Source organism: Rhipicephalus microplus, unplaced genomic scaffold (genome assembly GCF_043290135.1).
Source record: "Rhipicephalus microplus isolate Deutch F79 unplaced genomic scaffold, USDA_Rmic scaffold_21, whole genome shotgun sequence".
NCBI classification, from domain to species: domain Eukaryota; kingdom Metazoa; phylum Arthropoda; class Arachnida; order Ixodida; family Ixodidae; genus Rhipicephalus; species Rhipicephalus microplus.
Genome location: NW_027464594.1, coordinates 1,412,313 through 1,424,645, shown reverse-complemented (window position 1 = coordinate 1,424,645; position 12,333 = coordinate 1,412,313). Strand labels below are relative to the sequence as shown.

General features: G+C 44.2%; 1 protein-coding gene across 2 annotated transcripts; it reads left to right on the top strand.

The window, feature by feature from the left end:
* The first annotated feature begins 762 nt into the window (after positions 1-762).
* Positions 763-12,060, top strand: LOC142785372 (uncharacterized). 2 transcript variants are annotated; one of them, XM_075883845.1, is made up of 5 exons: positions 763-1,074; positions 6,036-6,098; positions 8,197-8,285; positions 11,453-11,612; positions 11,710-12,060. In XM_075883845.1, exons 1-5 carry the CDS (start codon positions 912-914, stop codon positions 11,970-11,972), a joined length of 738 nt encoding a protein of 245 aa, XP_075739960.1. In that variant the 5' UTR covers positions 763-911; the 3' UTR covers positions 11,973-12,060. The 2 variants fall into 2 exon arrangements, with proteins under 2 accessions (XP_075739960.1, XP_075739961.1); XM_075883846.1 differs by having other exon boundaries at positions 951-1,074; positions 6,044-6,098.
* Positions 12,061-12,333: the final 273 nt, after the last annotated feature.

Below are 12,333 nucleotides of genomic sequence, written 5' to 3'. Positions count from 1 at the left end.
ATGGCATACACACCACGTGTCAAGCTTTTGCAACATCTAAAGAGACTGAATATGGAAAGTTGCCTTTGTAAGTTAACATGACAGTACCAAATGGAGAAGCCACACGAGAGAACAATTCATCGTGGGCTAAAGAATGTGTTTTAAATATTATACACAGCTTTGCAAGATAATATCGACGAGTTTTACTCGTCTAGGTGTGGGAGGTGTAGGCCTGATAAAATGCGATGTTGCTTCAGAGCCTTTCTTTCGTAATATTGCAATTTTATTCAACTATTTCAAACGCGGCACCGTATATTTCTACTGGGTGCACGAACACGGCAAGCAGGTGGCGGGGCAAAATCTTTGTAACATTTTATTACCGAAACAGCGATACTAGCAATGCTTGAGCTGCACTTGCTGTTTTCTAAATTGTAACCTCCTCAATCTTATCACTGTGATCAGGAAACAGAGAGGAAAAGTACAGCAGTAGTACGTAGAGAAATATTCAATTTCAAGCCCTTTAGCAATATCATCTAAACAAATTGCCAGTTCACTGTTGAATTCTCGATGGAAACAAACAGCTGATCAGGGACGCAAGCTTGGCTTGGCACTGGCTTGGCCGTTCATACAGAGCCAAAAGCCGCTGCAGGAAACTGCATTGCGGATCGTATTGGGACAAAATATTTTATACATTTTTGTTTTCTTTGTTTCATTTGTCTAATTGCTCTTGTGATGGCGTGGACCGCGCTTCGTGATCTCATGTACCGGCGCACTGTTTTTAAGTTTAGTATGGCGCACGATAATACATGATTGCGTGCTTTAATTTAAAAAGGTTCGCGAGTATGGCAGCAACACTGCAATGTCGGGAAGAGGCACGGGGAAGAGGATAGTAGTAGAACCAGTAGCAGCTGCATGCCCGGGTGGAGCGACTGATGCCCAGATGGAGGAATGTCAACCCGATGCCTCTTGTGTTGGCCGTTCTGGCAGTTCCGCTGACTGTAAAGAAAGAGACGACCCCGTCGCTTGTCCTCTTCTCTTTTCCTTCGGGCATCAGCGACAACATTGACGGACGACGTGTTCGACTTCACCGTGCACGTGAGTATAGGTTGGTTTTTCATTCGAGTGAATTCTTGTTCAGATTTGCAACTTGTCGACTTCATCCTGATCACCTGTCACCGGCAATAAGTCACATACGTGTGATATTTAGGTGAAATAAATGATAATGCACATTTTCTGCTCCATTTGCGTGACTTAGCTACACCAGGACATGAGGTAAAGCCTTTGTCGCCTAGCCACTAGCAGGCAAGATCGATCACTCGCATCCTTCAGTTCACGAATCAACGCGCCTGCCTTAAAATTAGTAAGCTGCTCGCAAAGAAATCTTACCGAGGCAATTTTGTTTTCTGTGAACAATGCACCGTAGATTTGTCATGAATAACAAAAAAGAACTTGAAAAATAAATGTCGCGACCATTTAGAAAACGCCTGTCTAAGAGCTAGACGCGGCATTTTGTTAAAGGCTCATTAAATTCAGTATGTTTTCGTAGTTTCTGCTTGAAATTATTATTGTCTATGAATTTCATGGCCCAATCTTTTGCTTTGGCTGAAAATCTCGGCGGCAAAAACTTTGTTCAGTGTCCCTTTAAGGGCAGGTGTAGATGCCATCATTTCAGTCGCAAATCTTTTTGCTAGTCGGTCGGCTGGTTAACAATAAGGGTACTAACTAGAGTTCCAGATTTCATCAGCAACACATCGTCATGGCTTCATCAGGTGCTGCATTATATACATTCTATCCTCGTTTTTAAATAGGTGTACCGTATGGTCCACTGTTACAGGAAACAAGCGAGCTCATGGACAGTGAGCCATGTGGTGCTAACTAGCAGCGAGGCTTGTGAATGGGACGCATGCGCATAGAACCGAGGTGCGCCCAGTTTTGCCTGCCATTTCTCCGCCTGTACGCATGACAGCATTGGAAAGCGCATCCGTATTTTAGCTGCGCAATTTTAGCCCAGTGCCTCCTGCTTCAGGGATTTCCTGTGAGCACAAAAAATGCATGGTTTTAATCGTTGCTGCAGTGTTTTGCAAGTTGTCACCGTAAAGCACATCATATTTTTCGCATAATGCTCGCTGCAACTAGCAAGTTTCGATGACTCAAAATGCTGTTCAGGTCTGATGTAGCAAACATTTTAAGCTCGTCCTCGTGACCATGAAATATTGGTTTATTAAATAATGGAAGGCAGAGTTGGTATCAGTTGATTTACAGTGTGAAAATGAAAAGTGCGAAGGACCGTGCCTCGCAAGTAAACCCCGAGAGCATGAGCAGAGAAGTAGCAGATGAGGATGCTCATGCGCTGCATTTCCAAATCTCACCAGCACTAATGCTTGACGGACTGCTGGCCACGCACTAGCGTGTTCTTTCTGAAACAGGACTTTGGCCTTGTAAGCAAGTTCTTGAAGGGCATAAGTAAAACGTAGAATGGGCCCCCTAAATGCACCCATCCTTGAACCATTGGGCTTATGAATTAGTGCCCTTTTCAAAATACAACTATTCTGAGCTATAAATTGTGACAGAACAGTGCACGAAGCTTAAAAATGGGAAAAAAGTCTTTAAATGTCCCTTTTATACATAGTGTTCTTGTGATGTCACTTTTGCCGTTGTCGCCCTCTCCTGCCATGCCCGGGTAACTCCCTGGGTACCTACGGCAGTTCACGTGCTGCAGTGCGGTTTGTTGGGGGCTCGTCATCTGTTGCTGTGAACGATGTGGAAGCACTGTGGTTTTTCGTTGTCTTACTTTAACGAGCTCATTGGATTAGGAAGGCCTCGCTCATTCACTCGATACAAGACCAGATAATCAAGATGTGCGACACATATACCAGCCATGGCGTACACCGGCTGCCCGCCACAACCTATGAGGGCCTATTATCTTGCTTTCACTACAAATTGCCTGGCCCAAAAACAAGTGAAAGCTCAAAATCTCTCGAGCCGCAATTTTAAGAGTGGATGTGCGAAGCGCAGCTGCTCCCATCGAAAACTAGTCGTGCAGAGCTAGGCAAGTTTACAAGAAATATAATATTATGAATATATTGTCACGGCCTACGCCACCAAAGTAGCAATGACCCCCCCCAAGTGTTTTAAACAGTGCTGATGTTGAGCTTGAGCCTCTTTGATTGCAATTTGTGGAAATAGTCGAGGAAAATATTATACAAGGCAGATAGCGACTTTGCGTGGTGTGTGCCGCGGTAATGCCAGTCATCACTTTATTTTTCGCGTATGCTTTGACACACTTTTCACTTTGTATTTTGCTTTTGTTGTACGCTAATGTACAGTGGAGTCACTGAACATGATAGAGACCGTGTATAGAATTAATTGACTAATTAAAAAAAATCCTGACGCCCAACTTGAACCGATCGGCTATACTTCAAAGGGAACTAATATTGTTTCCCATTCTTTATAGTTCGTTTCAATGCAATACCAAATCTCCGCGATCGCCATCACGATTTTAACCGCCTTCCTCGCCATCATGATTTTAACTGCGGACAAGTTTGTATGTACAGTATCTTGGTAAGCTATATCTGTTTGCAGGTAAATACTTGGCTATGGCACTTACCCGTAATGAAGTTGCACCTGAAGATGCAAATATTGCAAAGTTTCTTCAGGTAGCTTTTGTTAATCTGCACCAGCCAAATACGCTGGTACTTTTAGGAAAATCGGAATGTGCGTTCTCAATTTCAGGTTATAACTTTCAGCGAAGAAACACCCTAAGCTCTGCTCCCTCTGCGTGGACTACTAAATCAACTTGCCTCACTAGCAGCTCATAATTTCTCAAACTTGCATCGTGAGGCAAAACTAAACGGGTGCAAGCACGAGGAGACAACATGGCAGTTGTAGGCGATAGATTCGGTTGGTGCCCGGGCAAGTTGGTGACGCATTTCGGAAGTGATGAAAAGGTGCTGCGAGATGCACGTGCACACTTTGTATAGTTGCTGTATTGGACAGCAAACTTTTTTCCTTATCTGGGCAGTTTTACCAAAGGAAGCTTCATCATATGGCGTGATAAATGAAGCGAATCCACAGGTTGAACCACATCATAGCCTCGCTGTGCTTTTGTACTTTTTTGCTCAAAATTTATTTGTACATATAAGTGACAACTTGCCAGTAATAAGGCAGCACTCGTTTCTTTACCATATGATCATCTCCGGTGTGCTGGTGCCTCAATATTTCAAATTGTAAGCATTTACACCATTGTATGCTAACTTTTCCTTCAAAGTGAGACAAGCCACATGTGTATCGTAGATCAAGAAGCACGCCAGTTTTACGTACTTGCAAGGTAAACATCAGAAATGCACAGTTGATCAAAAATACTAGTTTAATGGTGCATCTACATAGCAGAGCACCTGTGGCACCTCGGGAACAAGATAATGCCACATATGTTACAAGAGATAATTAAAAAAGACAGGGGACGTTCCGTGAACAAATGGAAACAAAAATAAAATGGCACGTGGCAGCGAGCGAAGGCGGCAGGGGGGGGGGGGGAGCCCGTGGGACTTCAGCGGATGAACGTAAGGTGTGTGTTTAATATGTGGAAGAAAAAAAAATTCAAAATTTCGACGACTGAAATAAGGGTGACTTAGTGAGTGCGCTCATGATGAGAGTAAACACGGTTATTATTTTTTTTTTCAAATCTCTTTTGAAAGCCACAAAAAATCTGTATGTGGTGCAGCCTAACAGAAGGTCCGTGAAGGCAAATTATGAATTCGTCGTAGTACAAAGGCCTATTTTTTTTTGTTGTTTTCATGCGCACCATCCCCGCCGCGGTGGTCTAGTGGCTAAGGTACTCGGCTGCTGACCCACAGAGCGCGGGTTCGAATCCCGGCTGCGGCGGCTGCATTTCCGATGGAGGCGGGAATGTTGTAGGCCCGTGTGCTCAGATTTAGGTGGACGTTGAAGAACCCAAGGTGGTCTAAATTTCCGGAGCCCTCCACTACGGCGTCTATCATAATCATATAGTGGTTTTGGGACGTTAAACCCCACATATCAATCAATCAATCATGCGCACCATAAATAGTGCTCAAAATTTAGTTGCGTATGTTGTTTTCATCCTCGCTGTATTCCGTGCTGTTTATGATGTAAAAAAAAAAAGTAGCACGCTGAAGTGGTGCTGCTTTTGGGCAACAGTTGAAAATGGCGGGGTGCATGAATGCGGAATACTGCCGCTTACACTCAAATCACTCTTGTGGTCACCTCCCACTGTTTGCAGCATGTGTTGTGTATACACAGCTGCATATTTCCTAGCTAGAAAAATTTGATTTTAGGTGTTTCACGCCATTTTCCATGTAACTATTCCACAATTGCACACACTGATCAGCAGGCTTTCAATTGCGCTGAAGGACACAGGTGCCATAAAATTTATAGTCGATTCTTTCAAGAAACCGTATGTAAAGGCTGAAGCTTCATGCGTACATACACACACACATACCATATTGTTTTTTGTACTTTATGAAAGCTGCGAAGGTCTCATGTGCCTCCAAGCGTAACCTGTCTTATTTATTCTCCATCACCGCAAAAGTTTTGTGAGTTTCAAATAAAAGTACTTTGCGCATGGCCACTTTTGGGTAATTTTTTTGTGTAGGTGTTATTTGAGCAGCCTACAGTGTTTACTTTATAAGCCTGTATGTATATGTTGCATTATAAGGATGCAGAATGTGTGTAGCTGTACAATATAGATGAAGTGTAAAAATTAAGTGTGTCTATTGTAGTGTTCTTGCAACCAATCTTACCCCCGTATTCTAGAACGTCCCTCCACTCAACGCTTCACCTTCACTTGAGATGGCTGATGGGAGCGCCGTCTCTAAGCAGAGAAAATTGCTGTATGTCAGCAATAATCTGCTGTGATTCTCGAGTAGCGCAGCGTCGCTTTCAAACGATCAGCGGCACAGTGCTCAACTCTGTCTAGTGAAGGGTGAAAGTCGAGTCGGGGAGCGTTTATGAATATGGGGGTTAGTTTTGTTGTCTTGTTAACCTGCCATTAACACTGGATTGATGCTACTTTGCTCTAGCTGTACAGTGCTCTCCAAGGCTCAAGGAGGCACCGCACGGGGAAGGCTCGGAGCAAACCATGCGTGAGTTTCCTTTCATTGTTACACTATGCACGTATTAAGTGATAGACTTTAATGTATGTTATTTGTATTGTGCAAGTTTTTGGGGACATACAACTTCCAACACTTATATGTTCTGACGAAAATCACGCAAGAATGAGAGAAGCTTGTGCAAAAATTATGCAAGAGTGTAAGAAGCTTTTGCAGAAGTCTGTGAAATGAAGTTTTGAAATTTGGTGGCAATGTGTCATTGTACAGTGGTCAACAGTCTTGCTCAGCATGCTTGACTGCAGGGCTCCCGGCTGCACAGGCGCATCTACGGAGTGCCTGATGCATGATGGGCCAAATGTCAGCCTGCACACTGGTGCCTCTTATCCCCGTTTGTCTGTTACATCAGTGTCTCTTGTAAAGGGGATCAACTGTGCTACCTTTTTTTTTTTTCGAATGTAATGAGTTCTTTTTCCAGATTATTGTTGTTTTAAGGTAGAGCCTCACATTTCTATCAAATACTGAAGATTCTATTTTTCCTTCTAGATGCTATGAAGTCACTCCTTGTGTTACAATAGAGTGAACACTGTTATGAGAAAAGCTACTTTATGGAGTTAACTCACTCCATATTGACTTAACACACAGAATTGGTGAAAACTACACTCCATTCCAGCTGCATTAGGAATAATATTCATTTGCATACTTCTGTTTCTTTTGTTTGTTTGTTGGCGGGAGGTTTGGAGTATAGGGTGGCCAGAGGGCACTGTGCAGTCTTTCTTCATCTTCCCAATTTTTTGAACATCAATTGATAGCCGTATGGGAAGCAGCCAGCATGCTGAAACAGCGGTGCAAGCATGCAAGATGTTCACCATTGCATGCAGTCAGTTGCTGTGAGCAACCTACTGCATACAATTAACTGCGAGTGGTGAACTAACGCTGCACTACATCGCAATTTGTTTGTTGAATAATTTTGCAACAGAATCAATGGAGTTTTGGATAAATTTGTGTATCTGCCTGGTTCATCAAAGCTACAGAGTCAAATGCGGTATATACTCGCCTATTATGTGTACTTTTTTTGTCAATCCGGTCATGTGCGAAGCTAGTAGGAATCGCTGGCCTAAAAGCTCAACTGGGAATATATGTTGCAGGCGCTGTCACAGCTGTCTCAAAGCGGATTGTCATTTGTTTGCTAAGCCTGTTCAAATGCCCCCATTTTCTTGGAAGTTCTTTTGAACAGTGCTCACAAAAACCAGTTCCCACGACATGGTTATACCAGAGAACATAAGTACTCTCCAATAATTGTCGGGAACCCAACGTAAAGTAAGATGCAGACAAGGAAGCGCGATGCCAACACAGTGCTGTGTGTGTCGCCCTTCATGTGTGTGTGTGTCCATTCCTTGTCCCAGTCTTCTATTGCGTTGTGTTCCCTCCGATATCTAACCAACACACCCAAGCTTCTATGCTAAGTCTTATTCAACGCGCTCTTCTGCTGGCTCCCATACTGAATATTGCATGTCGAAGAACTCCACGCTGAAGTGCTTAGCGGTAGCACGGTTTCAATTTTCTTCGGTAAGCTTTATAACAGCAATCTGCCTCGTATATAATTATTGTAGCCTATCACAAGGAACGGTAAAAACGCAATGGCCAGATGGCGAAACCGAAAAAAAAAAAAAAATGAGTGCGAAAACCTGCCTCATCTAGTTGATGTGACAGGTCCTGGCACGCGTTTAACATCTGTGCTGTGTCTCGGGAATACATTCTTGCCGTGGAAGAGGTGGGAAGATAGGAGGCAAACCTTTAGGCATTTCGGACTACACATAAACAGGTTTCAGTTTTCAAGTTCGATATTCTAGGGAAAGCATAAAAGTTCATGGAAGAAGGGACCTTGCACTCAGTCCATTTTGTGTAAGACTGCACTCGCCTGCTCAACAAGAGATGTGCCTGACCAGAGCATCATGAAGTCAACTGTGTCTGTGTGTGTGCTGGCAAGGTGGCTCGGGCTGGTTGGGGAGGGCAAAGTATGCGAGCAAAAAGTTTCTTGTAGTAAAGCAGGCTGGCTAATTATACTGGTGAGCAAATATGTGAGGATGCAAATTGTGCGAGTAAATATGGTATGTACTCTTGTATGTTTCAGCTCTATTGCTACGGATCCTGCGGATCCAACTTGGCATCCGGCAGCAACAAAGAGAGGTTCTGCAGGAGGTGCGACAGCTGAAGCACAAGGTACGGCTCTTGTCCGTGCCTCAGCACGCCCAGCCAGCACAGCGCCCCTCTGACCTTCCCCGGCTGCCTGCTGGTATAATTGGAGAAGTGGAGGCAGCAGAGGCAGCTGTGCAGAGTAAAGCTGTGGCTGCGGCTTTGGTGTATATTTCTTGATTTTTAATATGCCTATGTAACATGCAGAAATTTAGTACTGCTTTAAGATACTGTGTTTCGGGAAACAAACTAGTCAGGTTATCTCATTAGCCACTGTACTACAGTCGAATATGAATAATTCGTACTCAAAAAGGCCAGAAAATTTGTTCAAATTAAAAGAAGTTCAAAATAATGAAAGTTACCGTAATTACTTGAATCTGACACGCTCCTTTTTTCCGGTTAAGAGAGTTCATAAATCGCATGTGCATTAGAATCGAGTACGAAAAAAAAAAAATGAATATGGTCATTCTATTGCCATCGCCACTTACAAAATGGCCGCCCCCTACGTGCGTCGGCATGGCGCGTCGGTCATTTCTGCCTATGTGTTTCCCATGCACGGCACTTCATACGTGTGCTGAGGAGTTCGTCATCTTGTAGTACATTAGCATCGACGGCATGGTAGGGCCGACTCCAAAAACTCGACGAGTGCACCACAATGCTGCTTCTAAAAGAAAAGTCGTCGCGTGTGCCTAAACGGACAGAAATCGGGCCGCATCGCGGTCATTCGGAGTTCCCGAAACGTGCGTGCGGGACTGGCGGAAACAAAAGCAGAATATTGTCAACAGCAAAGATTCACGCAAAGGCTTCAGTGGACCACAGCAGGGTCGGTTTCCACAAATTGAAGAGCTGCTCGGCGAGTATGTGATTAAGCAGTGAGCGGCACAGCGGCCCGTGACAACAGAACTGCTTCAAGTGCAGGCTATGCAGTTAGCCTTAGAAAAAGGGCTAATGCAGAGCCATTTTAAAGCGAGCAGGTGCTGGCTAACGAACTTTATGAAGAGAAAAGGCGAACGGGCATATGCCGGAAGTTGCTGGAGGAGTACGAAGAAAAGCTTCAGAGTCTTCAGAGGTTCCTCCTAAACTTGCGGCACAACAACGGCTACCTGCTTGGGCAAATAGGGAATGCCGATCACACGCCTCTTTACTTCGACATGCCTGGCACCACAACCGTCTAGGAGAAGGGGGCGAAGCAAGTTGTGTACTGACATCGGGCCACGGTAAAACTAGAGTGACAACAATGCTCTGTTGCACGTCAGATAGGCATAAGCTTCCCCCATACTTCATATTTAAACGGAAGACGCTCTCAAAAAGAGTCGTTTTCGCGAGTGGTGTGATCAAGCGGGCCAACGAGAAAAAAGGGTGCGCGTTGCAACCGATGTCTTAGTTTTTTTTTTTTTTTTTTTTTTTTTTTTTTTTTTTTTGTCGTGGAAACCGGGCGTGCGTTACAATCGAGGGCGCGGTAGAATAGAGTAAATACGGTAAACGAGCGGAGGGCTCACCATGCAGTGATGCATGTGCATGGAGAAGTTTTATTCACAAATTACAGGACATCCGTCATTAATTAAAGTAGTCAATACATGTCTGTACATGTTGGCCTTGCAACGAGTCAACAAGTTTTGCGTGCAGTTTGCAAAGCATTTGTACTTCGGCTTCAGTATTCTCCTGGCAAAAGAAGTTGCGCGCGGCAATGCCCAGTGCTGACACTCTTCGAAGACAACTGTGTTTCCACTGTTACCATCTGCGCTGCAGCCGGAGCGTGGCCAGCCCATGATGAGAATGGAGGAGCGTCTCCACCTGGAGAAAAGCAGATCGGCATTCGAGAGAGAAACACTCCGCGGCAGCTTTTTTTTTTCTCTTCATGCGCGGTGTTGAAAGGAGAAGTCTCTACATAGCAGGAACGAAAAGCAGGGAAGCGTGACACCGGCGCGTTGCAGATCGGCATGAGAGAGCCAACTCTGTGCGACAGCTTTTTTTCCCCTCTTTCTCTTCATGCGCAGTGTTAAGAGGAGAAGGGTCTCTACGTGGCAGGGACGGAAAAAGCCGAAGCGGGGCACAGAAATGTCGCAGATTGGCATTTGGCAAACATTCCACTGCAGTCTTTTCTGTCCTTTTCTTCATTTTCTTCTTCAAGCACAGGGATGAGGTGTCTGAAGTGCCACCGCAGGATTGGGCGGGGTGCTGAGAGCATTTTCGGAGCGCGGTGTAGCTTTGATAGGACCACAGCGTCAGTTCGAATTAAGTGTGTTGGAATTTATGAGATTCGACTGTATTTACTATAGTCTGTGAAGTCCGAGTGAACTGTCCTAAGCTAGCAGACAATGTAGGCGGCATCGTGTGTTTGATGGGCAGTGACTAGCAATAGCCTGCTTAAAACAGACATTCAGTAATTTTGTTCATTTATCACCCTATTTCGTGTCCACTGCGGCTCTCCCTACTTTGAGCTGCAGTTCACCCTGCCTTGTGTTAGCCGATTTCTTACTTTTTTAAAAATCTAACATGCACCCAATTTCGCAGTGTGAAGAAAAATGCACCTTTGTTTATTGTGATGAGATTTCTATAGCGACATGCCTCTTTGTTGGCTATCACAGAAAAATATAAACAGCAAATGGTGCGACCATCTAGTGCGACCTTTATTTTTCTATCAGTCTCATCTATGACCAAGATTTGGTCGCTCTCTAAAGTTGCCTCTTAGTAGGCCTTGATCATGTTCATTTATCTTGTTGTGCTCTGCTTACAATGCATTGATTAAAAACATGTCCAAGCTTCTTTTTGAATTCCACATATTTTATCGTTTTTCACCTGTAGAAGCTACTCCTGGTCAACATTCAGGCAAAGACATTGTAACCTCGAAGAAACGTGTATTGGAATTTGAGCACTGTACAAAGTAATTATACTATTTCATAGCTAGAATCAATATTTATTAAGGGTTATAACAGTGTTGTATTTGATTTCATAACAGCGAAACTGCATTCAGAGAAGGACTCTGAAAGGTTCTCACACTGAGTGTGAGAGGGCTGATGTGGAAACCATTTTAGGTCAAGTGAGTTGAAGTTAGCGTAAAAAAACAATGAAATGTTGTGATGCCCAAATATTTAAGTTGGTTTTAGTGTCCTCTTCTTGCAGATTTTTATCATGAAAACATTTCGATGTGCTGTTGCGTTTACCCCATCTATGCTTCTTGCATTTTTTTACAGCGCAAGCACCTCCTGCAGATTGGGGGACGTGGCCTCCGAGAAATTGGTGTGAATGCCATGAAGGCTGTATTGGCACATGACGTGCAAGTGCTGTACAGCCTTCATGGCAGAAAAGGGAAAAGGGCCTTTGTGAACCTGAGGCTCTGTAGATTAGTGACAGGTTAGACTTGTTCATTGTTTTATGTGTGTGTACCCTTGTGTATTCTCTGTACTGCAGTGCTTCATGTGTACTATGGTATTTCTGTTCTTGTATGCAGATGTCATCTGCCAAAAAGCAGGGTGCGACCAGGCGGAGGCCCTCAACTTTATTAAGAGGTGGCTGCCAGGGTCTGGTGATCGCTGTGGGGGCAGGAAGTGGCGCTTCAGAGAAGCATTTGTTGTGGAGCAGCCCGATGATCCACACTCTCAGAGTGCAGATTATCGGCTGCTCGCGGCGGCTGGCTTCCTGCCCAGCCACAGCAGCCAGGGCCTTGACAGCACCGCTGTCACTGTGCCCCCAACGCAACCTGACCTGCAGTAGAGCGGGCCTTTTTTAGTTGTGTATATATATTTTTCAATGTATACATTTTTTGTTGTACCAAATAAATAGAAAAAAAACAAAGAATAAATAGTCTGCAGACTGTCGGTGGTGCACTGTTCGGCTAGCTGATGCTGATTCGGAAGCACCATCACCATGTTTTAGTTACAAAAAAATGCTCTAAACTATGAATATTCTCGATTACCATGTGGGGAACATATGTGGGGATTGCAAGTGGGGGACATACGCTTTCAACATTTACTTCCTAACGACTTTTTTCGATCTGCTGTACCAAATACCAGTACCAAATAAAGCACTCGCTATTGCAAAAGATAAATTGGTAAAAAAAATAAACTACACTTCT

Bases quoted from the DNA above. Each gene is read 5' to 3' on its own strand.
- LOC142785372 (XM_075883845.1), top strand. From the start codon at position 912: ATGCCCAGATGGAGGAATGTCAACCCGATGCCTCTTGTGTTGGCCGTT. The intron at 1,075-6,035 runs GTGAGTATAGGT...ACTTTGCTCTAG, and splicing joins TGTTCGACTTCACCGTGCAC to CTGTACAGTGCTCTCCAAGG. The intron at 6,099-8,196 runs GTGAGTTTCCTT...TGTATGTTTCAG, and splicing joins AGGCTCGGAGCAAACCATGC to CTCTATTGCTACGGATCCTG.